Below are 26,924 nucleotides of genomic sequence, written 5' to 3'. Positions count from 1 at the left end.
TATTTTTAAAAAAGACAGTTAAATACCTGAACAGCTGGGTTGCCATTCAGATGTTTGTAAAAGACTGAGGAGTCCGTTCACCCATTTTTTAATTGTTTTTTCCATCTGGCTACAGTTTTCTGGTTTACAGACCGTGCATAGCTTATAGCCATGAAGGCTCCGACGTGGGGACCCTCTGTCCCTCTCCCGTGGGAGTAGTGAAGCGGGCCCAGCTTTGGGACAGTAGCGAAGCTAATGGCACCATCGCCTGGCCAAACCTCCCTGTTGCCCACTGTGCGCTGGGACCAGGCTGTGTTCCCCAAGGAGGTCAGCCTTTTTCTTGAGGGGCTCAGGATCACATTTCTCCCAGCTGGTGAGACTATACCCCAAAAGGGGACCCTGGTGGCCCTGGGGACCCGTTTGGAGAGACAAACACGTAGCAAGCCGAGAGAGACCTCCCTGTAAGGCCTCTCTGGGCTGTCTGGGGCCACTCCGAGGAGAGTGTGCACCCTGTGGAGCCATCCCTGGGGCTCTCGTGGGCATTAGTGAGGAAGGAAGGATGGCCAGCACACACTCAGCCGGTCCCAAGATTCGTTTCCTCTTAGGAGGCTCCTGTAAAATCATTTTCTCATTTGGTCCAGTGGTTTATTGGCTCTAAGTGCTTGTCACCCTTCTGGAAGAAGATAATTTGGGCATCGTTGGTTTCGAGCAAAGTCTCACCCTACCAGGTGAATTCGGGCAGATTTGATTGGTGAAAATGTTCTGCTGGGAGGGAACAGGTTCCAACTTTGAAACAGATGTTGTGTAATGACCTCTGTCGTTTGTACAGAGGCCTGCTCTGCGGGACCGTTGCTGCAGGACCGGGGGCTGGGGGAGGGGGATCCGGGGAGAGAGGCGAAGGGGTGAAGAATCACAGATTGAGGGTCCCAGAGCAGTCCCAGGGACAGAAAGTACCGCAGAAGGAACTTGGTGACATTACAGTAACTGAAATATTGTGGGGGTTGGCTTATAAAATACAGATATGACTGTCCTACCACTATGCTATGTACCAGGCTGTGACATACAGTCATACTGAATGTAAACGGCCTTTTGTAAAAAGAACAGACAAAGTATGCACAAGGGCCTCTGTAGTTTCCCCCTGCATGAGAATGTGAACCCTCCCGAACCGTCAGCAGGGAGGGGAAGCACCCCTGAGCAGCCCCACCCACGCCCGCCTTCTCTTTCCAAATCCCGCTGCCGCCTCCTGCCACCCAGTCCCTCCTGGGGGCCTGGCTTTCCCCGCCAGAGAGAGCTTCCCAGCAGACCCTCGGTGGTCACCCGTGAAGATGGACATGGAGCTCAGCAAACTGGGGAGCAGAGCCAGACACCGCGCCTCCCCAGGCCTGATTTCCTAGGAACCCGCAGCATGTGCGTGTGAGGGTTCGCTCACACACGCGGGCGCCCTGCCCTGTCCTCTGTCCTGGCAGGAAGCCTTTCCCTGGGGCTCCGCCGGGGCCAGGCACCGGGACCAGAAGAAACAGAGGAGGAGGAAAAGCCAAAATAGCCCTGCGAAAGGGCAGAGCCCAGCCTGGGAACATACCCAGGAAAAGGACCAGACCAGACAGGGGGCCCGGAACCCTGGCAGGCCCAAACCAGGCCTGGGAAGGACCAGACGGAGGGGGGCGGGTCCCCCGAACCACAGCCTGCCTGTCACTCAAGAAGACAGTGTCCAGGGCAGCGGCTTTCCAGAGCCAGATCTTGAAAACTGGCCTTTCTGGTCTTCCAGTCCAGTGTTAGCTGACCTGTGCTCCTCCTGGGGGGCTTCTAATTTGCGATCGAGCAGCTCCCCATTCATTCAGTTTAATTTAGAGCAGGTGTCTTCCTAGTTTTGCCTGCAAAAATTAATTTAGGCATGAAAAGAGATACATTCTGGCCACGTTAAGCTGATCACTTCCTGTTAAATATCCCCGATTCTGCAAGTCCTTGCCCGTGAGTCAAGGCTTCGCGGCAACTGTAGGTCCGCATCTCAAGCCCCCCCTTCCCCCTCCACAGAGATCCTAGGTCGCCTAAGAGCGCCGGGAGGGAGCAAGCGGCCCTCATCCTTAGAGCTGAGTGAGAGTTCAGACTAGATTTAACCAGTCCTGTTAAGGCCACCAGAAAGCAATGGAAAAGCCCAAGTTAAAAGTGAGCCATCCGTTTTTCTCCGCCACCCACACCTCAGCCTGGATTCCCCTCAAACCCTCACCTGCAGCTCTGCCTCGAGGATTTTTAAGAACACGGAGTGAAGACATTCAGCCTCTGGCCTTAGAACCACAGGGGAGTCTGGGAGCCCCAAGGGACGCACCCACGCTCACATGGGGCAGATGGAGGGGCCGGGCAGGCCCGGTGGGTTTCTGTGGGTGCCTCACGCGGTCCCCGTCTGTGAGGTGGTCCCGGGCGGCCTCCTGTCTGGAATCCCGCCATTCTGCCCACGAGGAGACAGTCGGGGTCACTGCCAGTGGGGCGGCACAGGCTCAGGAGAGAAAGCCCCCGTCCCACCTGGGCTCACCCTGTTGTGTTACTGGACAGGGGCCTGGCCCGGAGCGGGGCCGGTTCTGGGCTTCGTGTAGGAAAGATTTCACAACACGGGCCCACGTGACCACGAGGGTCTGTCCTCTGAAGCTGGGACAGTGAGACAGGGGAGGGCTCAGCACAGCGGGGGCGGCCCCAGGAGAGCCCGGGCGGGGCTGCCTAAGCTCACTGGGAGGTCAGGGAAAAGGGGGCTTGGGGACAGGTTCGGGGATCGGCCTGGGGACCCCTGCCCCAGAGTTCAGGAGGCACCTGCCCTGGTGGGGGGAGAGAAGTGGGGGAGGAGGGAGGGAAGGGACTGGCGCCGGCGGCCGTGGCCTCTCTGCTGCACCCCTCTCCTGCAGGTGGGGTCCTGGGGGGGGTCTCGGGGGAGGGTCTCCGCAGAACCTGCCTCAGTCCCCCAGGTGTGTCCTTTCAGGGCCACGGGCTCCCCTGACTGGTCAGCGGCAGGGCAGGGGGCCCTTAGTCATTGCAGCTGGTCCTGGCCTCGCCCTCCCGGTTCTGCTGCTTTTCTGGGCCTGGAGCTGCACCACCACTGGGGCCCAGATGTCCTCTTGGGGGGGGGGGGGAGAGGTCACCCCGGGGGTGAGGTCCGTGTGTTCCTAAGTTTGCCCTGCCGGGCCTTCCTTCCGCCCTGGGGACCGCCTGCACCTGGCTGTCAGTCGCTCGGCCAGCGTGTTCAGCCATCTGTCTCCGTTTTCCTGTGCCGGCTGCCAAGGCCTTTTCCTGGCGTTTCCCCGTCCTGCCTCCGAGGACCCAGCACAGCTCCGTGCAGCTGAGCGGCTGGCACCGTGCTGGGCTCGGGGCAGGACTGGGTGGACCAAGCCCCTGAGCCGTCCTTCTCTGCCTCAGACTGTGCGTGTGTTTAAAAACCCGGCTCCCTGTTTATGCACGCAGTCTCCCTTCCAAACTGTACTTCCCCTCCCCTCCCCCTCTCCCCCACGCCGCCCCTCCCCCCACGGGCCTCGCTTCCCCCTGCCGGGTCACGTGCTGCTGCTGCCCGTCCCTAAAAGTCAAGAGGCGGCTCTCTCATCGCTTTCCTGAAGTCTCCTCTTCTCTCCTCCACAAAAGCAGTTTGTGTTGTGAAAGACAAAACATGTTCAAAAATAAAACACACAGAGGACGTGTCGGAGCACGGCCCTGGGCGGGGAGCCTCTCAGCCCTGCCCCCTCCGCTCTGCTCCAGCCGTAACTGTAACCGCGGGCCTGAGTTCTGTCGTGTTCTCTCTAGTGCCTCTCCTGCAGCACGATTTGAAAGGTCCCATTGAGGGTTCTGCCGGGAGAGACTGCCATCTCAGGCCGCCCCTGTGCAGCGACAGCACGCAGGCCAGAGGGCTGTTTTTAGAGGAATTCCTTGGTCGTCCACCTTGGAGCCGGAGAATATGCTGGTGACATCAAAGTGCTTCCCCAAAATTTCAAAACAAAGCCTTCTTTTTTTTTCTCCCCCATTTCAAGCAGAGCCCTAACTTGGTTTGTCAAAAGGCTGAGGTTTTGACAACCAGGGCACGACACCGGACCCAGCAGGCACCGCCCGGGAATTGTCTCCATGGTGACGGTTTCCAAACCCCCATCTGGGCCGGGAGAGTGTGCACTGTTACTGCAAGTGACTCAGTGGTCCGAGAGTTGGGGTTCACTCGGAGTAACATGACTGACAAGTTTGTGGGGGCGCATTAGTTATTTTTTGAAAGATCGCATTTATTTTTAGAGAGGAGGAAGGGAGGGAGAAAGAGAGGGAGATAAACGTGGATGTCAGAGAGAAACGTGGATCGGCTGCTCCCATGCATGCCCTGATCGGGGACCAAACCCACAACCCAGGTCTGTGCCCCCGCTAGGTACACAGAACCAGCGCCGCCCTGCTTTTCGGGGTGACGCCCAGCCAACAAGCCACAGCGGCCAGGCTGCTCGTGTTATGTCAATGCGATACTTTACAGTATTGAAACAGATTCCGTCTGGGAACAGCCTCTTGGGCAAGCCATGCTTGAATTTGCTTTTTGCTTTGTGGCTGTGATGAATGTTGTTTTGTATCTACCTGCTTTTTTTTTTCCCTCCCAAACCGATCTGTTTCTCTATCCAAAAAAAAAAAAAAAAGAAAAGAAAGAAAAAGAATATCAACGTTTGGGTTTCCTGTTTGATTACTACTTCTCAAATGATTTCTCGGGCTCTTCTCCCTTGCATAGTTCTCCTCCAAGATGGGCCGTTTTCGTTTGTTTTCTCGCCCTTGAACTCCAAGGCAGGGTTCCTTCCCGGGGAGGAAAGCTAGCCCCGCTTCCGTGCCCGCGCGGAAGGCGTGCGGAAGGTCGATTGTCCTGGGAATCCGGAGCTGGCGGGGCAGGAAAACGGCAGTGGGCCGCCTCGTGCTTTTACTGCGTCTCCCTCCCGTGTTTCGGTCCGGAGGCATCTGGTTTTTCCGGGGTTCTCCACTTCTCCCATCGACGAGTTTTCAAACGGGAGCTTTCAGACTTTGCCCGGCGACTCTGGCCACGGTGCCCCCAGCGTGCGTCTCAGGCCTCAGAGAGACCTATTCCGTATCCTCCCGTTCGGGCTGGATTCCGGCGGCGGTGACAGGCGCGGTGTGGACGAGAACCACAGTCTCCCCACTGTCTCCTTGCCCCTCACAGTTGCACTTCGAGCCCCGTCAGCCCCCCCCCCGCCGAGACTCTGGAGACGGGCCATCTGGGCTCCACAAGCGGTCCCTGTGTCCCTCCACAGCACCCCCGGCCACCCAGAACAGTCTGGACAGAGCTCACAGTTCCCAGTTGTTAGGGGAGCAGCGCGTCCCCCCGGGCTCGGCCCAGTGGATGGTTCCTCATGCTGCCCATGTGGGAGATGCCCCCGGACCGACCCGGTCGCTGGGGCGGTTGGTCAGAAGCCGCCGCCCCCGCGCTGTGCTTGGTGGAGGCACTTGGGCGTCTGTCCCGTGCACGCGTGGCGAGTTTTAAGCGAGGCTGTGCCCTGACCCTCCTCCCTGGGATCAGCGGTGCAGAGGCTCGGGGCTTCACACGGCCCACCCCTCTCCCCTCGTGGTGGCCGGGGACGTCTCCAGTCTCTATACTTGGGGACGCTCGTCACAGGTGGGGGGCGCAGGGGACGGGGTGGCTGCTGCAGTGTAGGGGGGGACGCATCGCTTGGGGCAGAGGCGGCCTAAGATCTGACGGGCATTTTGACGGGACGTCTCTGGCCTCTCCCTGGACAGGCTGCAGGCGAGCTGGTGACGGCAGAAAGGCCACCAGCTTAGGAAACGGCTGAAAATCCCGGGCGAGAGGCGGTGGCGGCTCAGACCGAGGCAGCGGTGTCACTAAGTCCGCCGTAAACGGATTGTCTAAGGGCCTTGTAGGGGTTCGGGTGGTGTCTTTAGTGAAGATTCCTGGTGGGAGCTTGGACCCTTGGCCTCGTTCTGTCTGTCTATCCCATTGCAGGATGTGCATCTTGCACCCAGGCCTTGCGCCCAGGCCTTGGGGTGGGGTGTGGCGTGGGACAGCCCCGGAGAGCCCTTGTCTTCGACGACACTCCAGCCCGGCCGCCCTTGCAGAGCCTGTCACTGAGGGCGACACTGGCGGGACTCACACTCCGTGAGGGTCTTCGAGCCCAGCTGCTTCCTGGGACAAGGGGTCAGGCGGTCCTGGCCGGGGCTCCGCCGGCCTTGACTTTGAACCGAGCGCCCGGGGGCTGCCTTTCTGTCTGCCCACAATAGCAAGGAACGCCTTTTGTTTGCCTCTCGGGTGAAAGAAGGGCTTGTCTTGAGGTTTGGACCACAGATAATACCCCACTGTTCCCTGTAATAATAATCCACCCCCTTTCGCAGAAAAGAAACCTGCCCTACGCAGTGCGGCGACCAGTTTATTTAAAAGAACGGCCACAGTGCACTTTGTGTCCGGGAATAAACATCCGGGGGACGTGCGGGAGGCCGGGGAGCCCCTCCCCCTCCTCGGCCTGCGGTCAGAAGGCCTGCGTCCTCCTGAGTGCGCCCCTCCGGCCCGGGCCACACCGCCCCTCTCTGTTCTGCTCATCCGTGACATCCCCAGAGTCACCGGAACACGACTTGCGGCTTCCCTCTAAGGGACTTCTCTTTCAAACGCCTTCTTTTGAAGACGGCTGTTCCTCATATTTTCCGTATCCATTCTCATTGTTCCGAGTCCTAGGCCACGTTCGCTTTCTGCTGGCCTCCACTGTGTCCGTGGTCGACGGGGTCTCTTCTGGAGTGAAGCAGCCGTGCCCAGTGACCCCTGCGGCCGCCTCTGCGCAGGCATCTGGTGCACAGGGGCCATCTTTATATTCCGAGTGGTACACCTTTCCGGTGCCATTGCCCGGGCTCTGGCGAACTGGGAAGCTGTAACGGGGTGAATGGGAGCGTGACCGGCGTGGTCCTCTGGCCCTTGAGGGGGCACGGACCCCAGGGAAATCGGACGGGCGGTAGGCTTTCAGGAAGGACAGCGTGCCGTGTTGTCTGATTTCCTTTGCCTTAAGTCCTTGGTAGGAAAGGGGTTGGCTGAATAATAGGCACGGCTCTGAAATGACACATTACCCAACTAGAATAGTTTTAATTGCTTTAAATATGGAGAACGGAAAAGCTCCCTGCGCCAGCCAGTGAAAGGTAACAGGTAAGTACGAGACCTATTTAAAGCAGTAAAACCGCCCTGGCTGGTGTGGCTCAGCGGATTGAGTGCAGACTGTAAACCACAGGGTCACGGTTTGATTTCCCGTCAGGGCACGTGCCTGGGTTGCGGGCCAGGTCCCCCGTGTGGGGCGAGTGAGAGGCAACCACACACCAATGTTTCTCTCCCTTTCCTCCCCCCCCTTCCCCTCATAAATAAATCAAACCTTTTTTAAAAAAGTAGTAGAACTACAGCCTGCATGCCATTAAAATCAGACCGTCTGAGAAGCAGCTGGGAGGTCCTTTGGTAGGTGGACAAACTACAGGACTAGTGAAAGCGTCTTGTCACTAAAACCCAGAAACCCGACACACCCAGGCCATCAGCCAGGGGTCCCGTCGCAGGAGGACCCTGCGCACAAGGGCAGCAGGTGCCTGTGTGTGTCCTGTCGTTTTCTGGCACCCGTGTCGTCTTCTCTGAAAGCGTGCTCCCCACGCTCGTGCCGAACCCTGCTCCTGAGCCTCCCTGTCCCTGCCTCTCCCCAGTGACCGCCGGCGTGTCCGCCCTGGAGGTGTACACCCCGAAAGAGATGTACGTGGCCAATGGGACGCAAGGGAAGCTGACGTGCACGTTCAAGTCCGCGAACACCACCAGCATGTTGACCACGGTCTCCTGGAGCTTCCAGCCAGAGGGGACGGACACCTCCATGTCGGTAGGAGCACCCTAGTCCCACCTCGCGGGGTCCTGTCTGCCGTCGTGACATTGGTGACCTGTCCTTCTGATCGGTCACTACCAAAACCAGCGTGTCTGCCACCGATCAGACTGCAGGGCCCTTCTCTTGCTCCAGGCTGTCCAGGGAGAGAAAAAATCAGCTCGGCTTCCCTTAAAGGCAGCCGGTTTCCTCGTCCCTGTGGGTCGCTGTCGCCCTGCCATCCCCCCATCTCCTCCACCATCACGGCCCATTTTGACATGTGTCCTTCCCACAGAGCAGCCCCTGGCGGGCCTCGCTGATGCTGATCAAGACTCACCCTGCCCCCGGGGAGCATCCATTCGCCCCCTTTTCATTGGTATTTCTTCACACACACACACAACTTTCTGATTCAGTTCTGAGTTTCTCGACGTGCCCTGGTCCGTCTGGTTCAGCGGTCTGCATTGGGAGCTCACTGTGGGTCGGTAAGGTCCTCAGAAATGTGGAAACAATCCGTGCTCTCCCTGGGGGAGTCCTTAGAAGTAAGAGTGGCGTGTCGGTGACGTCACACCGGGGTCAGTGGCCGAACAGAAACGCAGGGCCGCAGGGCCGGAAGGCCGCAGGGAAGGCGCATCGGCAGCTGGATGCTAGATGCTTGTTCAGCAGGGCTGGTGGCCCTGACTCTGGCCAGCAAAATGGAGATGAGGAGCTTCCCACACAGGGTGTCGTGAGGATGACATGGGACTAAGACCTGTCATCTCAGGCAACTCGCTGAAGTCCTGAGCTTCCCCGTGTCCTCGGGGAGTTCCTGGCAGGCAAGTCTCACCTGGCAGGGCGGTCAGGAGCGTCGTTTTCCACAGGTGCTTCGAGTTTCTGCACACTGGCCAGCAGAGGCGGTGGTGGCCTTTCTTGCACAGTGCCACTAGCCTAGAAAGACAGCGATGGTGTCTCTGGAGCGGAGCACAGGTCTGCTTACTGGCCCGTATGGGAGAGGTAGTGTCTCCCTGTGGGGCGAGGTCAGGTGGACGAGCTGCCCGTTATAAAAGGTTCGGGTTCCCTAAGCGTGGGGCCCCTTGGCTGCACTCAAAGCCTCTGAGGACCGGCATCCACCAGGCCGTCCCTGCGGGACTCGGGGCGCAAGGGCCACAGCTGGGAACGTGCTGCGTGCTGCGTCCTGTGCAGTGAGGGCCTTTGTCTCTGCGTCTTCCCCGGAGAGAAGCCTTTTCAGGCGTCTTGTGTCTTCTGCCAGCGTCTGTGAACCTGTCACAGCCGTGCAAGGAGGGGAGAGCGTGGGCCTTCACGGTTCTGCCTGAGGATGAGGTGACAGTGAGCGCAGGGCACGCATTTTAAATGGCTACGGTCACCGGCGTTGTTTTCGGTGGGCATTTAGGCATCGTGGGGGGGGGGGGCGGGGGCGGGCTGGAGGAGCTTGAGAGCAGGGCAGAGGCTGAGCCTGAGGCGATCAGCGTGTGCAACCAGCATCGCCCGTGGGCATTCACAGAGGTGGGAGACCCTCCGGAGGTCGAGTGGACCACCAGTCAGGTTGAGACTCCCAGGTGGGGGAAGTCCGTGGGAGAGTTCGACAGGCTCGGAGGGCGGGCCAGCTGGGGAGGCCCTGGAGCTCGGGGACGCTGCAGGTAGAGGGGGGTTCGGACATAATGAAATGCGGGGGTCAGGAGGTGGTGGCACAGGGGTTTCCGAGTACTCAGGAGGGGTGCCGGAAGTGCCCGGGTCGGAACGCCACCAGGGCTGGAGGACAGATCCCTGCCCCACCGCTACCCCCCCACCCCCACCCCCCACCTCCCAGCCACGGCACCAGCAGGAAGCCTCCAGGGAGACGCCCCGTCGAGGCCAGCGTCGGGCCAGGTCCCCAACCGCCAGGCCTCACCTGGCTTCCCGGGCGCTGGGTTTGACAACGTTACTTTGCAGAGTGAGCGTGAGTGTGGGGAAGGAAGGGGCCAGAGGCCGAACCTGGGAAGGCGGTGAGAGCTTTCTGGGTTGCCTGGGCTTTGTCCCCTCGCTCCGTGGGAAACCCATCGGATTAACCAATAGTCAGGCTTCTTTCTGTGTCTTAACGGTGAGCTGTGGTGAGGACCGAAACCATTTGAATTCACTGGTGTCACCCTAGGAGCGCTGGCCCTGATGGGGCCAGTGGCTTCTTTGAGTCTCCATTCCCTCGTTCATAAAGATACGGGTGTCAATCCCTCCGTCACTGGGATATCGACAGGACTCGAGATGACACCCGAGTGTATTTTTGCAGCTGAAACAGGACTGAACCCCTTGGTTCCCCAACCCCTGCCTGGCTTAGGTTCCACACGAGACTTGCAAGGTGACGAGTGTCTCCCGTAGGGAGTCTGTGTGACGAGCCCTCGGCAGCACACCCACGGGAGCGTGGGCACCTCTGCCTTCCGGGCGAGCTCACGCGCCCCGTTTTTCTGGTTGCAGTTCTTCCACTACTCCCAGGGGCGGGAGTACATCGGGAACTACCCGCCCTTCAAGGACAGGATCAGCTGGGCTGGGGACCTGGACAAGAAAGACGCCTCCATCAGCATCGAGAACATGCAGTTCATGCACAATGGCACCTACATTTGCGACGTCAAAAACCCTCCCGACATCGTCGCCCAGCCGGGACACATCCGGCTCTACGTCGTGGAGAAAGGTACTTCCTGGGAGCCTTGGCAGGAATGGCTCAGTCCCCTTTGTCGCGTGCTGGGGTGGAAAACGAGACTGACGTCCCAGGGTGTGTGTGAGAGGGGCATTTTGCAGCAATGCGCCCCGTTTCTGGGGGCCTGGGGGCTGGGGACAGCAGCCCACGCCGGCCGTGTGGCCAGTCTCTCTGAGTACACCCCTGCCTGCCACCTGAGGCCTCCTGACCCGTGTCGGGGTGCTCGTCACCCGGTGTTGGTTAGAAGTCAGACCGGCCTCGCTGTGGTCGATGGGCCGAGCGGTGGGAAAGACGGAGGTTAGCACTCCTCCGATGTTCTCCGGCAGAACGTTTTAACCTCTGCAAAAACACGGCCGCTGTCTCTTCCCTTTTTGGAGAAGCAGCAGGAACGCTGGTTCTGGGGTCTCATTCCGAGACATCAGCTGCTCTGCCAGCGGCTAGATGGAGGGGGATTCGCACCCCAGCTTTTGTTTTGTTTTGTTTTTATCTTGGCACATTGAGAGGGCTGGTGTGTGCAGGAATGCCCAGTTCACTGTATCTCATCCTTTGCCAGCTACTAGCCCTGTGCCGTTACCTGGAGCCTGAGGCCTCACAGTCCGGGGGGTGGTAGAGGGTCCGGTAACCATCAAAGGGGGACACTTGCCCATCCACGTCACAAGTCCCACGTCTTCTCCGAGTCACAACGGACCGTAACACGATTCCGCTCTCTGTCCCCAGCGGTGCTGCCCGTGTTTCCGGTCTGGGCGGTGGTGGGCACAGTGACCGCCGTGGTCGTGGGCCTCTGCCTGCTCACCAGCGTGGTCCTGGCCATCCTCTACCGAAGGAGAAGCTCTAAGCGGGATTACACTGGGTGAGAGACGCTGCTTCTGGGGGCACGGGGAGGGGGAGGGTTTATAAAAGCCCCTGGATTTTTTTATGGGAAAAGAATTATGGAAAACGAGCAACTATGTGCTTTCCTGCCGGAATCAGGCAGTGTCCGCGGGAGGTGTGCGGACGCAGGTGAGCAGAAGCCAGTGGCCCACGTGGATGGACTATGACCCGAGCCCTGCCACACCGGCCCTGCCCCCGGCCTGGGGCCGCCAGCTGCTCGGCAGCCTGGGCTCCGGCTGCAGTACCGCCCACCTGGCCACTGGCGGTCAAAGCCGCACAGACATCCCCTGCCCAGTTTCCGAGAGTAACGTTCATCCTTTGGCGATAATCGCGGCGGGTTCTTCTTCTCAGTCAGGCAACTATCAGGCGAGTCAAGGACAGTTGTGCTAATAGACGACCCCCCAGCTGAGGCAATGACGCAGGTTCTTTTGTTTTGTGGTTTGGTTGGCAGCTGAGTTGCTCTGATCTGTCTTGAGTGCATGGCGGGACTCATCGAAATGGGGGCGGCGAGGGCTGGGCACCAACGTGCACCAGCGGCGGGGGAGAGCAGGCCTTTCGTTCACGCCTGAGCCCGGGGTGCGTCTGACGCAGGGCCTTCTCCTCCCCGCCCCAGGGGGAAGCTAACCGAGCAGGGCTGCCGGGGTCGGGCAGGGTGAAGGCCGCCAGCAGCTGAGGGCGCGGGCTGGGCGGCAGGCGCACGGCTAACCTTCCCCTGTCCCGCGGGGACTGCGCTCTGAGGCTTGCATGCCCGGTGGCCTGGCTGGTGGATGGACGGTGGGAACCCGCCCCCCGCCTTCTCTCCCTCCCTCGGGGCTCTGCGGTTCTAGCTCTTAGGAGGAGTGCTGTGTTTGAGTGAGCTTGAATGGTCCAGCTCGGACAGTCCTTGCTTGGAATGCCTCTGTTCTTGCATGGTGAGCGTCTCTCGATCACAAATAACTGGTGTGTCGGTTTCCAGCGTGAGACTAATCCGGGGTGGTGACGGGCTGGTCGCTGTAGTTCCTGCTTTCGGGCTCACGGGGAGCGCGAGAGCCTGAGAACCCTGCACGGCCTTGTGGATGCTGCTGTTCTCACTCTGTCTCTCCCCCCCTCCCCGCCCTTCTGCCTCGGTGTGCCGGGATCAGAGCCTGCTTCTCCTCCACTTGTTGAGAAAAGCTGACATAGACGCCACACTGAGCCTGTAGCGGGGCAGGGTCTCCCTCCAGCCCACTAGACACATGGTAACTAATCCTGTTGCCCGTTGCTGTTAATATTCACGTGTGTGTACAGCCCAGCTTCCTGGCTGGCAACTAACCAACCAGCCAGCTCCGAGCTAACCCCACAGCTCCTGTGGTCCTGTGGTCCGTCCACCAGTGTGTCACGTGTGTGTGTGTGTTTGTGTCAGAAACACACCGAGCACGCCGCCCCGGGGAAGCGGGGCGTCAGGCACACAGGTGTTTACAACTGTGATTACGTGTGTTCTCCATGTGAAATGCCTTTGTGTGTGTGTGTGTGTGTGTGTGTGTTGGTTTTCTTTCTTTCTTTTTTTTTTTAATATATATGAATTGTACTACTATGAATGACCGAGCCCCTCCTTGTGTTAGAAGAGCCAGACCATTTTGGTTTGGGTCCTTTCACCTCCCGTGTCAGACAGAGAAGGCACAGTTAGTGGGATGCACCGCACACACACTCGGTCTTGGCTGGGACACTTGACATGGGATCCTCCCCAGGCCCCTGAGCTCTGCTGAGGACACATCTCACTGGGGAACCCCTGAGGAGTAACCTCCCGGCCCGCACTGCCCCGGATTTATTTGGATTTATTTGCCACACGGGCTTGTGCCCTGAGGAAGCTCAGCCCTGGGACCTTCGGTCAGTCATGCACACCTCCCCGGGGGGTCCTCAGCCCCGTGATTGGCGGGACAACAAAACACGAGGAAGGAAGCGGGGATGGAAGGAACTGAGACGGCCAAGACCGCGAGCTGGGCGGGCAGCCGGAACTCCTGCAGTGCATTCAGGAGAGGTTCCCCTCGATGATCACACCAGAAGGGGTACAGCCTGCTCCCTTACGTCTCTGTCCCGAAGGCGGGCGGATGGCGGGGCAGGACAGAGCACCACGCATACACGTTCATCACCATAGCCAGAGCCCCGCCCGGCCAACGTCACTCCTGGAGACAGGCAAAGGGCTCACACTCGCCCAGCAAGCGTCAGGGGTCAGGGGTCAGCATACGTGGTCGTTGCGATGCCGTTGTTTCGTTGTGTTTTGTTCTTACGCATCTGCTCCTTCGCCTTGTCATCACTTGCTTTCCCATGTTTTCGTTTCCGTTTATTTAAAACCACTTTTTGTTTTACATTTGTTCTCCAAATTGCCACCCTGTCAGCTGCAGCACCTCAGAGAGTGTGTCACCGGTTAAGCAGGCTCCGCGGAAGTCCCCCTCCGACACAGAGGGTCTAGTAAAGAGCCTGCCTTCTGGATCTCACCAGGTAACGGGCGCCCGCCCCGGGGCTGCGCTCTGCGGCGGGCACGGCCACTACCCCGGGAGCGGGAGAGAGTAGGAGCCGCGACGCCGGGACGGAGTGACGGATGGGCGGACGGAGGGACACAGAAAGAGAGGCGCTTTAGGAGGGCCCCACGCCAATATGCAGAGGAGAGTCCGCCCCGTAGAGCACCTTGAACGGACTGTTTGCCCCGGCGCGGCCCCTCTTCCCATGCGCCGTCAGGGGACAGCTTCGTCAGACGCGACCGAGTCTTCTCTGGCTGCTCAGGGAAGGAGACCCAGAGAACCGCATTCCGTACCGAGGCGCTCTCCGTGACAAGTATTAGTGAGAGAAGGTTGATCTGGGTGCCCCTGATAAAACAGAAAAGTTATTTTCTGTGAATTCTTTAGAAGAAACCTAAAGTCAGCCTGTAGCTGCGTGATCGGCAGGCGTGGCGAACCCGGGGAGGTTTAGATTCTCCTGGACGGAGGTACCCAGGCCAGGCGAAGTCCCCCGCCCTGGGGGTGTGGTGCGCGGGCCCACCTTGAGGTTAACGCCGAGTTCAGCTGCGAGGCTGGGACTGTGACGTTTCCAGCGACCTGACTGGGGTCTGAGAAGGGGAGAGAAACACATTTTTACAGAAATACTAGCCAATCACTTTCCGTTCTTCCAGCCATTTCTTCTGGTACTAACCTTCATATTATATTTCTTTCTCTAGACTTTTCCATAGTAGTCATTGACTCCATATCATGGAAATAAGAATTTAGTTCGTTCTTCCCCAGCCCTTCTCCCCGGCACACGCGTACCTGGGATACGCACACCTGCCCCTTCCCCCGAGGCCCGTATCTAGGTAGCTGTCCGTCACCGAGGTGCGTGCCTGCTCTCCTGCACTGTCGTACCACGTGTGGTTGCTTTCTCGTACAATTTTCTCATGTCTATGGAGCGAACGTTTGCCTTGCTTTTTCACTTGTTTTCCGAGTACGCGTTTGCATTACAAATTGCAGCTCTCCCATGAGAAGTTCTGAGCACTCCCCCGCACGTCGCTTCCTCGGCCGCCGGTGGCGCTGTGTTCCTGGAGCGCACCTGTCGGCGTCCGGCTCCGCCGCCGCGCTCTCGGCGCGGTTGGGTGGCGGTCGTGCTGGGCCTCCCCTCCAAGGACTTTTCCCACCCCCCTGCCGCTGCCGTGGGGCTGCAAGTCTTCACCTGGGCGGTGTACTCCCGTGTGGCAGTGGAAGGTGTCCTCCATAACTTCCTGAGAAAGGGGGCACGGGAGATACAAGTTCTGAGGCAAAGGAATGACCTCTGAAGGGGCCCCCATCCTCGCCCGTGGGCCCCGTGGGAGCTGGGACCTCACCAGTGGAAAGGGGCCCTGCAGCTGGGTAGGCAGGCCTGAGACGGGGGCGTCCCCTGAATTACCTGTGTGGGCCCAGTGGAAGCACAGGGGCGCCACGGGATCAGAATCAGGGCCGTGTGAACGGACAGGCAGGGGCTGTGCGGGCAGAGGCTGCGCGGGGAGCCCGGAACACGGCCACAGCCTCGGGGAGCCGGGAAGGCCAGGGTGCGGGTGGGCCCCGCAGGCCCGGCGGGAACCTAGGCTCAGCCCCAGAGCCTGGTGTCAGACCCCGCCCTCTGGCGCTAGGGGGTCGTCCACTTGCTGTCAGCCCTTCGGAGGTCGCTGCCTCCCCCCTCGAGCTCCCATGAGGATCTGGTTGGCGGGGATTCCGGGTCGGAATCCCTTTCTTTCAGCATTGGAGGCGCCGCTGGCTTTCCCGCCCCGAGAGCTGAGCGGCGGCCACGCCTCCTGCCCCTGGGGGTGGGGCTGGGTTTGCTGCCCTTTTCTCCGGGTGGTTTTTATTCCTCCTGTTCTGAAATCTCACAAAGTTGTGGGTAGTTTTTTTTTTTCCTCATTGTGCTGGCTACACACCAGGTTCTTATAATTCAAAAGCTACATCCTTTGGTTTTAGGGTATTTTCTTCCATTTTTCTTTGGGAATTTTCCTCCTTTCATTTTTTTCTCTCTTTTTAAAATTCCTACTAGAAACTGGACCGTGTCCTAGATCAATCCTTTAATTTTCTCACTTGTTTCTGTTTCGCTCTTTTTGTTCATTCTAGAAGATTTCTCCGGCTTTTATTATTTATTATCGGCTGTCTTTTTAAAAAATTTTCAAGAGCGATTTCTCTTTTTTGAGGAGGACCACACACACACACACAAAATCTGTATTTGTTAATCACGGGGAGGGACACCGAAAGGAAGCAGGACCTACACCAGGCCCTCCGCCACCGCAGCTTCTTGCCCCATAGGGTTAAGGAAGACTCTGAGGAAACCCCCGTTGTTTGGGGAAATCCGGGCGCAGCTGCTGTCCACGCTGCGAGGGGCAGAAGGAAGGCGGTGGTGAGTGAAAGGTCCCTCACACTGGCCTCCCTCTCCGTCTCCGTCCGGGGACCCGGGGCAGAGAAAGTGCCACTTCCGTTCCTGCGTCTTGAGAACCACAGGCGGGGAGAGCGACACACCCAGCACGCTGGCGAAGGTGGCGAGTGGCCTGTGACCACCCTGGACGCTGGGCCTGGCCCCGACGGGCTGGAGAGAGCATTTCTTCTTCTCCGATCGGAGGAGCCCGGCTTTGTTTTCCTGGGTGCACAGCTGCATCTCTTGGAGAGTATCATTCTTTCTTGTTCTGCAAGATGTATTTTTTTTTATTTTTTATTTATTTTTTCAAAGATTTTATTTATTTATTTTTAGAGAGGGAAGGGAGGGAGATAGAGAGAGAGAGAGAAACATCAATGTGTGGTTGCTGGGGGTTATGGCCTGCAACCCAGGCATGTGCCCTGGCTGAGAATCGAACCTGCGACACTTTGGTTCCCAGCCCGCGCTCAATCCACTGAGCTACGCCAGCCAGGAAGATGTATTTTTTTTAAGTTGTCTTCTGATGCTTGACTTTGCTCTCTCTTGAATCCCCCTTTTCTTGTGTAATTTCTTTGTCTCACACTGGAAGCTTCCCTCCAACACCCGGCAACTTCGGTTCTCCATTCACAACCAAGGCTCTCAGACCTGGTCGGAGGTTGTGCCCCCCGGGCAGCGGGCTGCACTGGTCGTCTAAAGTGGTGGCTGGCTTCATTGGGGGACCTTTCTCTTGCTGAGGGGCCTTTCTCGAGAGCTGGTTGGTGTCTCCAGAGGGAGCTAAGCAGAGGAGCGAGGGGGCCCACTGTCCAGTGAGTGAGCGTGCCCACCGCACCCATTCTCAGGGCCGACCCCCCCACCTTGCCGCCCCTCCGGAGCCAGAGTCTGGCCATGCCCGAGAGGAACTCCTAGGGCCCCGCCCACATTCGGGCATTTTCTGGAGGGTCATTCAACCATTGTGTCCATTTGCTGTCCTTGTTCGTCATCTGTAACGGAACACCAGGTTGGCCTTCGGAAAGGTCCCCGCAGCCACGTGTGCAGCCTGTCTCAGGGCGGGAGGTCCCCCTCCCGTGGACGCCCTGAGCACTCCGAGGGGTCTTCATGAACTATGACAGGGGCGTCGTTATCCAGCAGTTGGCTAAGTTAATCTCAGGGCCTGTCCTGTTCTCAGAAGCGACTGCAGCGGGGGTCGGTTCGCTAGAGGACGTGTCGTTTCGTTCTGGTCCTGGTGCACTTGGCCCTTGGGCAGGTGGGGGAGGGGGAGGGGCTCCGGCACTCGGTGCCATGAAAACGCACGGGTCGCTTCCGATCCCCCACGACTTAACTACTTCGAGCCGACCGGACATTGTCGTGCACGTTTTATGGCGGGAAACGACAGCATAGACCAGCATCTGCACATCCTCCGTGCCTTCACGGCACACCGCTGTCTAATGTTTTTGATAGTTCTAGCCTATGCAGTCTATCTGTTTTTTTTTTTCAAATTGTTGCAAACCTCAAAAAAAATTTTCCAATATGTTTATTGAAAAAAACGTTTGAATGAGAGGGCCCACGCAGTCCAGACCTGTGTTGTGCGAGGGTCGGCTGCAGTAGGAAACAGCTGCTTTCTTTTTAAACTTCTTTTCCTCTTGGACTTGCACCCTGAGACGCACACAGAGGGTCCCTGGTTCCACAGGAGCGGTGTGAGGTCACACGCCCACGACAGACCGGGACCATCCGTCGCTCGCAGACCAGAGACACACTCGGAGCCTGGCTGCTTGCTTCCCGCCATCCGCGACCTCGGGTAGTTTAAGGGCACTGACGTAACCAGGTGTCTGTGGAAAGGGTGTCAGAAACGGCTCAATGCATAGACAGAGTCTCGTCTCGCTGCATTCTCGCCACATCCTAGGAGGTGCAACGCCACATTAACCGCCATTGGAGAGGCTGGTTTAGCGGTGACAAGCTGCGGGGCTGCGGGTGTGGCTGCCTCTCCCCTCCCGGGTCTAGCCCCGGTCGGTGGTACTCTGTTTGCACCTCCAGGAGTGGAGGCGCCGGTGCAAAGCCTTACAGCTGAGCTGCTGCCCGGACCCCACCGGACCCCTCCCACCTCACACACTGAGGAAGGATGGGGCCCTGCGGCTCCGGCCAGGAAGGGCATTGATGCCAGACCACCTGCTTTCAGCTGCTGAGCTCACGGGAGCTCAGGGTTGCAGAGCTGGGCGCTTAGGCGCGGTGTTAGCCGCCACCAGGAGAAACGTTGGCTGCGGGCTCTTCCTCTTTTTCTGGCTGCCGTTTGTGACCTCAGAGTCTCCGGGACTGTCAGGTCTCGACGTGCAGCCACCGGTCAGGTGTTTGAACCCCCCGCCTCACCCCGACCTCCCCCTGCCCCGCCCTGCCCTGCCCCAGGCAGCCAGGCTTCCCGGGCTCTCCCACGGGCACCGGGCCGCTCGCCGCTGGCCCCTCCACTCCAGCCCATCTGGGGTTCCCTCCCAGGTCCAGAGAGCCTGCCACCCCGTTTTTTACCTTAAAATGGGAGAAACAGTTACATGATCTTAGATGTCAACGAAGCAGTATTCTCGTTAGTTGTGATAGGATCAGACTGGAAGAGTTGTACCATATAAGCAGGCACGTGGAAGAAGGTTTGAAACCTTTGGAAGTACCTATCTGTGTCAAGTGGCCGGGTCAGACTGTGTCTTTGGGGGGCAGCCAGTGCGTGGGTTCCTCGGGGTGTCACCCTGGGGCTCCTGTGCCCATGGGTCTCGGGCTGGCAGAAGTGCCCGTCTCACTCTTTAAGACACTGAGCCCAAGGACAGGGGGCGGGGAGGTCTGTGCCAGGTCATCTGAGACAAGGGTCATTTCCAGAGAAGGAATATGGCATGGTTACAGAAATTTCCAAGTGGAAATTTCACAGGTATCTGCAATCTTGTTTTCAAGTCAGTCCTGGACAGGGGGTTCCCAAGACGTCCTCCTGAAAGCCTTCCAAAGAGGGGTCTCGCTCTGGAACCCCGACGCTGCCCCTCCCCCCCCACCCCGGGCCCCTGACGGGACCGCCAGGTTTCCAGACCTCTGACCTGACCTCTCTCCCCCAGGGCCCCGTCATTTACGCGCAGCTAGACCACTCCGGCGGGCCCCACAGCGACAAGGTCAACAAGTCTGAGTCCGTGGTGTACGCGGACATCCGGAAAAACTGAGAGAGAAGGCCCGGGCCGTGTCCCAAGCAAGAGACAAAGTCACACTGGACTCTGGTGTGGAAACGCCGCCTGCCACCACCCGTGGCCTCGGCCGAGGACGAGCACACGGAGGGAGCAGCAGGCGTGGACAGAGGACGCGTGTAAATATTCTATTTAATCCGCCGAGGCGCGGAGCCGGCGGCGCATGCCGAGGAGCTGGTCCGAGTGCACGTAAACGCGAGCCGCCCGGCTGCTCCTCGTCCTGCTCTGTGTTCAGGGTCACGTGCAGCTGGGGAAGTTCGGCGGCCTCCCTGTCTCCGTCGCTTGGGCATGGATGGCCTTCTCGGAGATCGTAGCCACCTTTTCACGTCCCCACAGACATGGCCCTTGCGCCCGAGGGCTGAACCAGGCTTAGCGGACACCGTGGTCGGAGAGCGCAGGCACCCCGAGAGACACACACGCCCCGGGTGGCCTGCCACCCACCACCCGCTCCGACTACTGGTGGTAGTTTTTAGGGGACACCCGTGAGCTGTGCCATTCGGGGACAGTTTGAGAAGTTTTGGTTGATGATTTTTTTCCCTCTGAAACACTGAGCATTTTCACTCTCTGTGCCGTGCACTTGGACTTGAATACTTCTCCCCTTCCACATCGGCGCCTTCGTTCATCGTAGCAGAGCAGCGTAGGTGGCGGCCAGAGGTCAGGTGGGCCAGTGCCATCTCCACGTCCTTGGCGGAGGACACAGGCCGTGCCTGAGGAGCGGGCTGGCACCTGCTAGGTTCTTCCCAGAGTCCTCCTGCTGGAGACCAGGGCCCCCCCCAGCCGGGGAGCCGAGTTTCCTTTCCTCCTGAGTCGGCAGAGCGGGGTCTCGTGGGAGCCGTGGCCAGGAGCCCAGGGCGCTCCCTTGGGGTTCATCATCCTCCTGGGGCGTCAGCCTTGGCTCCATGCTGCCTCCAGACCCCCGAGGTCAACGGCCGGCCGGATCTCTAGGGCAGCACACAGAGCTAGTACTTGCGCTTTGGGAATCTTCTCTCTTCCTGTTCGTTTGTTTTTTGTTTGTTCGTGTTCCACGTTTGTCCCCGTGGGTGGAAGCCGTGGACGACGAGAGGAGGGACTCTCGATGGCTCGGGTGTCGTCCCCAGTAACTCGTTCTGTCCCGCTGGCAACCCCCACCCCCACCCCCAACCTAACATTCCTCTTTTTCCCGGGAAGGACAACAGAGTGAGATCACGAAACCCTTATTTATATGGGCCAGCGCTCCATTTGCTGGATTACTTTGTAGGAACAGCATTGTTTTAATTTAAAATGCTCCGAAAGCCCGCAGTTTCGGGGAGGTCAAGGGCATGCTGGGGCACGTGGGGACGTCCGTTTTTCTCCCCTTCAGCTCGAGGTCGGCCACAAGCTGCTTCCTTTTCCTTGTGGGCGTCTGCCACCTGGGAGGGAGCCCGGAGGCCAAGCTGCAAGGGGACCCTTAGGGGGCAGAAGCAGGAGTTAGCGTTTGTGAGGTGACACAGCAGAGCGAGGGCGCACGCGGGAGCTTCCCGGCCCTCCGCGGGCTGGTGTTCTTCTGCTCCCTGAGGAGCCGCCGGTCCTTCCCGTCCCGCTCCGGCCGACACTCCCTCCACAAGCTCGGGAAGGGGCTCCGCACTCACACCCCATACACGGTGCGTCCTGCAGCCGGTGACGGCTGCTGCGGGCCGGGTGTGGCAGGAGGGAAATCCGCCGGCCCTGCACCCTCCTCCTGGCTCGCGGGCCCAGCGCCAGCGAGGGATGCGGCGTGCTTGTCCCGAGACGTGTCCGCAGGGCTCTGGATTGGTCCCCTCGCCCCCTGAACTTCCTGCATCCAGGTTGAAACCAGGAGCGGCCAGCAGCCTTCTCGTGTGTGTGTGTGTGTGTGTGTGTGTGCGCTGGGACGGGGGGGGGGGTAGGGGCAGGGGAGGGCGGGCTGGGGCACTGTGTGTGCTCTCCAAACGGATGCGATGGTGCTCTGGTGAGCCCCTGTCTTTCAGGCAGAAAGGACGCACCTGGTCTCCAGGCCAGGTGTGCGGTTTCCGCGTGATGCTGCCTGCCAGCCGCTTCTTACAGAGAAAAGGGGTGCTCTCCTCTCGCCCTTCCTCCCCAGGCCCTGTGACTCCCCCCGCCCCCCGTGCACTCCCGGTGACCCTGACAGCGAGAGCACCCGCTTCTCCTCTCGAGGGAGGACCAGAGCTGCCCCCACCCCCAGCATCCGCGGGCACTCCCACACCGACACTGGCTGCCTCCTGCCTGACCTGTGACCTCCCCACCCGGCCAGCCCCGCCCCCCGGCCCACCGATCAGCACCTGGCAGAGGGCCCCTCAGCCGGCAGTCCCCGGCCGGCAGTTCCCGGCCGCAGGCCCTGGCTCTGGGACAGGCTCCTCTTGGCAGGGGGGGGTGGCTCACACTTGGTCTCACTTCCTCCTCACGGCACGCCACCCGCTGTGGGTCTTTAGGCCCTTCCTCCTGTGTCCCCGAGCTCCTGTCCCTGGCCACAGATGGCCACAGTGGGGCTGCTTCTAAATGGGAGGGTCCTTTCCGCATCTCACGGGCGGAACAAGACCTCGTACAAGGACACGTGACTTCTGTCAGGCGGCACCCGAAACTGATGACTAAGAGATTAAATTCCGAACCCTCTGTCGCTGCTCAGTGGGACGGCATCTCGCTGGGGAAACCCACCAGGTCCATGACTTGTTGTTTTCTTTGTCAATGGTTGTACTTTTGTGCATATTTTAATACATCTTTTTCAACGACTGCATTGCATTGTGTGCTCATTTTGGATGACGTAGAAACAGAGCTGAAGGCCCTCTCGTCCATCCCACGCCCGGCGCAGCGGCCTGCCCCCCATCTGCCCGGGGCTCACGCCCGGCGTAGATTCGTGGGTTTGCTCCCCCGCTTCTGCTCAGGCTGTGCCCCGGTGCCACCTCCTGGGAGGGCCCTCTGTCACTCGGAAAAGAGCAGCCCCGCCCCCAGCCTGCTGTCCTCAGCCCCCCGAACCCTGCTCTGTTTTTCTCCCGCCCACCGACACACACGTTTGTCTGCTGTCCCTCCCAGACCGTCAGCACCCAGAGGCCAGCACTCGGCTCCTCGGCTGGCTGCTCTGTTGTCCCCTGTGCTGGGGACAGCTCCCACCCGGCGCCTCGCAGGAGCTCTGTCCGGGTGAGCCGGCTGCGTGGGCCAGCCACCCAGCAGACCTGTGTCGAGGGCCGTCCGGGGCGAAACGTGAGGAGACGGAGCACCGGGTGTGCTGCCCAGGGAGCCCGCCACAGCGGGTGACACACGGTGACCTCGTCAGGACTGAACACTCATGTGCCGGCACCGGGCGTTTCTCGCTCTCTACAGCCCCGGTCTCAAACCCGCTTTTAGAAGGACGGTGTCAGGCTCAGGGCGCAGGACTCGCAGGGAGGTCCGGCTGGTGCCCGAGGCCTTGTTCTCACCTGTCGCCACGGAGAGGGGCCTCACTTTGTCATCGGGGTGCCCACCTGCGGTTCCTCCCTGTGCCCCGGGGACGAGGGAGGTGGCTGTCAGGTGGCCCAGAGATGGAGCCTGAGTGCGGCCCTCATTCTCACGTCGGAGGACGACACGGCGTTTCCGTCTGCTGAGAGCTGTGCCCCCAGGAACGTCCCACTAGTCACGCGCTGGGGTCCACTGCAGGGCCTGCCGCGCCTGCGGACAAGCTCCTGGCTGGTGCCGCTTTCTCCTCGGGGAGAGAAGGAGTGACCACTGGCAGGGCCCCCAGGGAGTGAGCTCCGGTGGCCACACCCACCGAGGGGCTCTGCGGGCTGTCCCGTCTGCGTGCGTCCCCCCCACTTGGGAGCCAGGTCTCAGGGAGCTGCTGCTGGGGCTGTTTCCAAGCCACCGGCGACCGTGCCCGCTGACGACACCCTGTTAACTTCCGAGGGCGGCTTCTGGCCTGGGGAGCACTTGCCCGCTCAGGGCCGCGGCTGGCCTCTGAGCCCTCTGGGTGACTGTAGCTCGGGCGGACGGACGGACAGATGGACGGACCGAAGAGCCAGGTGGTGTCAGGAACTGACCGTCCACTTCATGGCGCCCTTCCCCCCACTTTTCCTGCGTGTTCCAGATCTGTTACTGTGAAGAACTCTAAACGTGCACTCGAGAAGAGAGCGTAGTGCGGTCACCTCTCCATTCACAGCGAACCCCGAATCGTGGCAGTCTGCCGCCACGTTCTTTGGGGCGCATCTGCTGAAGAAGGGGCGTTCTGGTGCGCGACCACGGTGTCTCGTCACCCTTAAGGGAAACGCATTCGAAGCGCCTGCACACACACCGTCCCTTCCTGCCCCCCAACACCCAGTGCGGACTCACATGTCCTGGCCTCAAACGTGGCCTTTCACAAATGGCTCCTCCCAGTCGGGCCTGAAACGGGGTTCCTCGACAGCGGGCGTGCCTGTTCTAAACGCAAAGTTGGGGTCCCGGCGCCCTGCAGTTTGCTTCTCCCCTTCGCACGCCCGTGTGCGGTAGGAACGGGCCGCTGGCTGTTGGCCACCCCCCGCCCCAGGCCCCCACAGGGTCTTCTCTTACTCGGACAGACCGTCGCCTCTGGAACCAGGGCCGCATCCCCGGGCACGCAGGTTGTCTCCAGGCCTCTTGTCTCCCTGCGTCACCCGTGACCCCGGAACAGTCCTCTGTCCTCGTGGGCTGTTCGAGAAGCAAAGGCCAAGTGCCAGTCAAAGGCAGCCCAGGACGAGACAGGCTTCCTGGTGCCTTAGAAATGCCCAGCCCCCCATCTGGGGCGGGGGCGGTGGCCACCGAGCCCAGTGCTCCCACTCACATCCTTCCTGAGGCCTCGGGGTGTGGGTGGGGGAGCCGTGGCCCTAAGCCTGGCTGAGACCTGGTTTGTAAAAAAAGCAACTGGGGACGGGGGGGCCAGGGGCCCGGGGGTGCTCCGGCACCTGCTGGGGCCTCGGCTGTGCCTGTGAGGAAGTAAACCCACCGCTCTCAGCCTCGGGGAGTCCCCCGGGAGCTGCCGCTTCCCGCTTCAGTTCTGCCCGCAAACAGGATGTGAGAACCATTGTTCCTCCCCCAGGGGGGTCTCGCGGAGCAGGCCTGCGGCGTTCCAGAATGCGAGGAAGGGCTGGGGTGCCTTCTGACCTCCGTGCGTCTGGGAAGCGGAAGCCTGCCAGGTCACGTTCACCGAGTTGGCCTTGGAGCCGGTCTTGCGCTCGCTCCAGAGCGTGTGGCGGCCACGGCCCTGGTTCCCTGGCCCTTCAGGGCACTGAGTGACCTCAGGCGTCTGTGCCTGTGGGAGTGGGGACAGCGCCAGCTGAGGCTGGCTTGCTTAGGGCCCGAGGTGTCCCTCGCCTGCTAAGGAGGGATGCCAAGGACCCAGAGTTTTGAATCCAGATCCATCCTCCTTGCTTTCTCTGGCTTTGGAGAGAGTTTTTGTGGTGGTGTGTTTTGTTTTGTTTTGTTTTTCATTACAGAGTTTCTTTCAACTAGATACGAAGGCACATAAAATCCTAATTTATTTTGTAGGGCATCTCTTAGAATGTGCGCTTGGGCCCAGAGGAATGTGGGACGTGTTGCAAAGCCCCGCCCTTGCTCTTGCGGCCAGAGCAGCGGGCCAGATGGTTTGCTCTGAACGCTTCTGGATGCCCCCGAGCCAAAGCCCGGTCTCTCTGGCCCACACGTCGGCCGTCACCGCAGGGAGCGGCCCCAGCAGAGGCGGACATGTCTCTGAGAAGCTTGCTTGAGCCTCGTGGCCCTGAGCCCACGGGACCTCTGGCAAACACACAGGTGTGGCCACCAGCAAGGGCCCCCTGCTCTGTGTCCTGACGCCGTGGGTGTCCCCCCCTTGACACAGGACGCCTCAGGACACGCCAGGCTCGGGACGAGGGGGCTGAGCCGATGATCGCACGCTGGCTCACCGAGGCGGGGCAGCAGAGGAGAAGCCCGAGGGAGAGGAGTTACTCTGGAACAGAGCGGCTTGGCCAGAGCTGACGGGCGTCCTTCCACGTCCTCTGACGAGCCCCAGGGAGACAACGCCAGAGTCGGGCCCCTGCTGCCAACTGTGCGTCTGTTTCAACTCCGGCTTTTAGAGATGGCTCTTCCTAGGCCACGCTCGGGCCTCCTCCCTGGCCTGGCCGCTCAAGTCCCTGCAAAATGCGGCCCTTTCCTGCGGGGGCAGAGGGACCAAAAACAGGGAGCAGCCCAGCCCCCGGTGGGGAGGTGTGGGAGGCACCTCCGCTCGCTGTGAAGCACGTGCCAGCGGGCACCCTGGGAGTGCGGGGGTGACAGGAGCTCGGAAGCCGCTCGCTCACCGGGCCGGGTGCGGTGTCTGTTCCACCGCCAGCCCCGCTCCGCTCCCAGCCGTCTCGGCTCCCGCTGTAGAACGGCCCTGGCCGACGTCCCGGGGCTTCCGCGGCCGCACTCCGGGGCTCCTGCCGTCACAGCGCCGCACGGGCCCCCCGCAGCCATCGAGACACATTTTCGTTAAAACCGCATCACACGTGAAATGCAGACCCTCGGCCACACTGACCACATGTCAAGGGTATGCCTCGGCCCAGGGCATGGGCAGTGTGGAGAGAGACCACGCCCTCTTGGCGGGAAGCTGTGTTGGACAGCACAGGGGTAGGGATGAGCCGGGTCACACCCACACGCTCGCAGAACCTCCTCACACCCCTCTCCCCTCGCTGTGGGGGCGTGGAGGGTGGGGTGGGGGGTACCTCTCCCAGGGTGGTCCCAGGGACTGCCACTACCCAGGGGGTGGAGAGCACACACCTGGTCACCCCATCACCGTGTGATTGCTGCCACGCCCCTCACACCGTGCAGTGCCGGGTGCTACCGAGAACCGCACGGAGCCGGCGCGGCCTTCATATGGTTCCCCCAGGCCACGCACCGGGGAGGCAGAGCTGAGGGTGCAGAACCCGGCCCTTGAGGAGCTGAGAGAGGAAGCAGCCCCAGACAGACAGCGCCACGCAGTCACGTGACAGCAGCTGGATGACGAAGGACAGATGACTGCTGGAGAATGACCAGGACGGACAGATGGACGCAACCCGAGTGGCATGCTGGGAGAAGATGCTTTGGGGCCGGAGGATTTGGGAAAGACCCAAAAGACTCCGGTAGAGACCTTCAGTTGGAGGGACCAGCCCAAAGGCTGGGGTGGTCGCAGGACTCAACCCGGCGGGGAGCCAGGCCTGGAGGGCTTCCCGCTCCCAGCGAGGACACTGGGCGTCCTGAGGACAAACAACGGGATTGTAAGTGGAGGAACCAACAGGGGTCTCAGGCCAGCCGGCTCAGCCTGCCCGCTGTGCAGGGCGCACAGCTGAAACCGAGAGGAGAAGTGACTGTGTGGTCACTGCAGAGCTCGGGGTGGGGGTGGAGCCGGGCCTTCAGCAGCCGTGGGAACGAAGGACTAACTTGAGATCATCAGTTGGAACTGTTCTTTGATGGACTCACCAATTCATAGTCCCTTTCTGAGCACTCACTTGGCGTAGTGCTGGGGACAGAGCCTCCGCCCCCTGCACGTCCCTGAGCGCGCTCGAGGGCTCACGTTTGGGGGGAAACAAAAGACAGATTCCTCTCTGCTCCTCCACGCCTCCATTCCTCTCTGCTCCGGCGGCC

The 26,924-nt window shown here is 60.3% G+C and overlaps 1 protein-coding gene across 1 annotated transcript in view; it reads left to right on the top strand.

Annotated features, from left to right (window-relative positions):
* Positions 1-19,938, top strand: part of MPZL1 (myelin protein zero like 1) — a 32,956-nt gene extending 13,018 nt beyond the window's left edge. The window contains exons 2-6 of the mRNA XM_028530774.2: positions 7,660-7,826; positions 10,248-10,461; positions 11,185-11,317; positions 13,692-13,794; positions 19,251-19,938. Of these exons, the coding sequence (XP_028386575.1) occupies positions 7,660-7,826; positions 10,248-10,461; positions 11,185-11,317; positions 13,692-13,794; positions 19,251-19,352 (719 nt within the window). The 3' untranslated portion in view covers positions 19,353-19,938. The remainder of the gene's footprint in view (positions 1-7,659; positions 7,827-10,247; positions 10,462-11,184; positions 11,318-13,691; positions 13,795-19,250) is intronic.
* The last annotated feature ends 6,986 nt before the right edge of the window (positions 19,939-26,924 follow it).

Source organism: Phyllostomus discolor, chromosome 14 (genome assembly GCF_004126475.2).
Source record: "Phyllostomus discolor isolate MPI-MPIP mPhyDis1 chromosome 14, mPhyDis1.pri.v3, whole genome shotgun sequence".
Taxonomy (NCBI): Eukaryota; Metazoa; Chordata; class Mammalia; order Chiroptera; family Phyllostomidae; genus Phyllostomus; species Phyllostomus discolor.
This window is presented reverse-complemented; position numbering and strand designations above follow the sequence as displayed.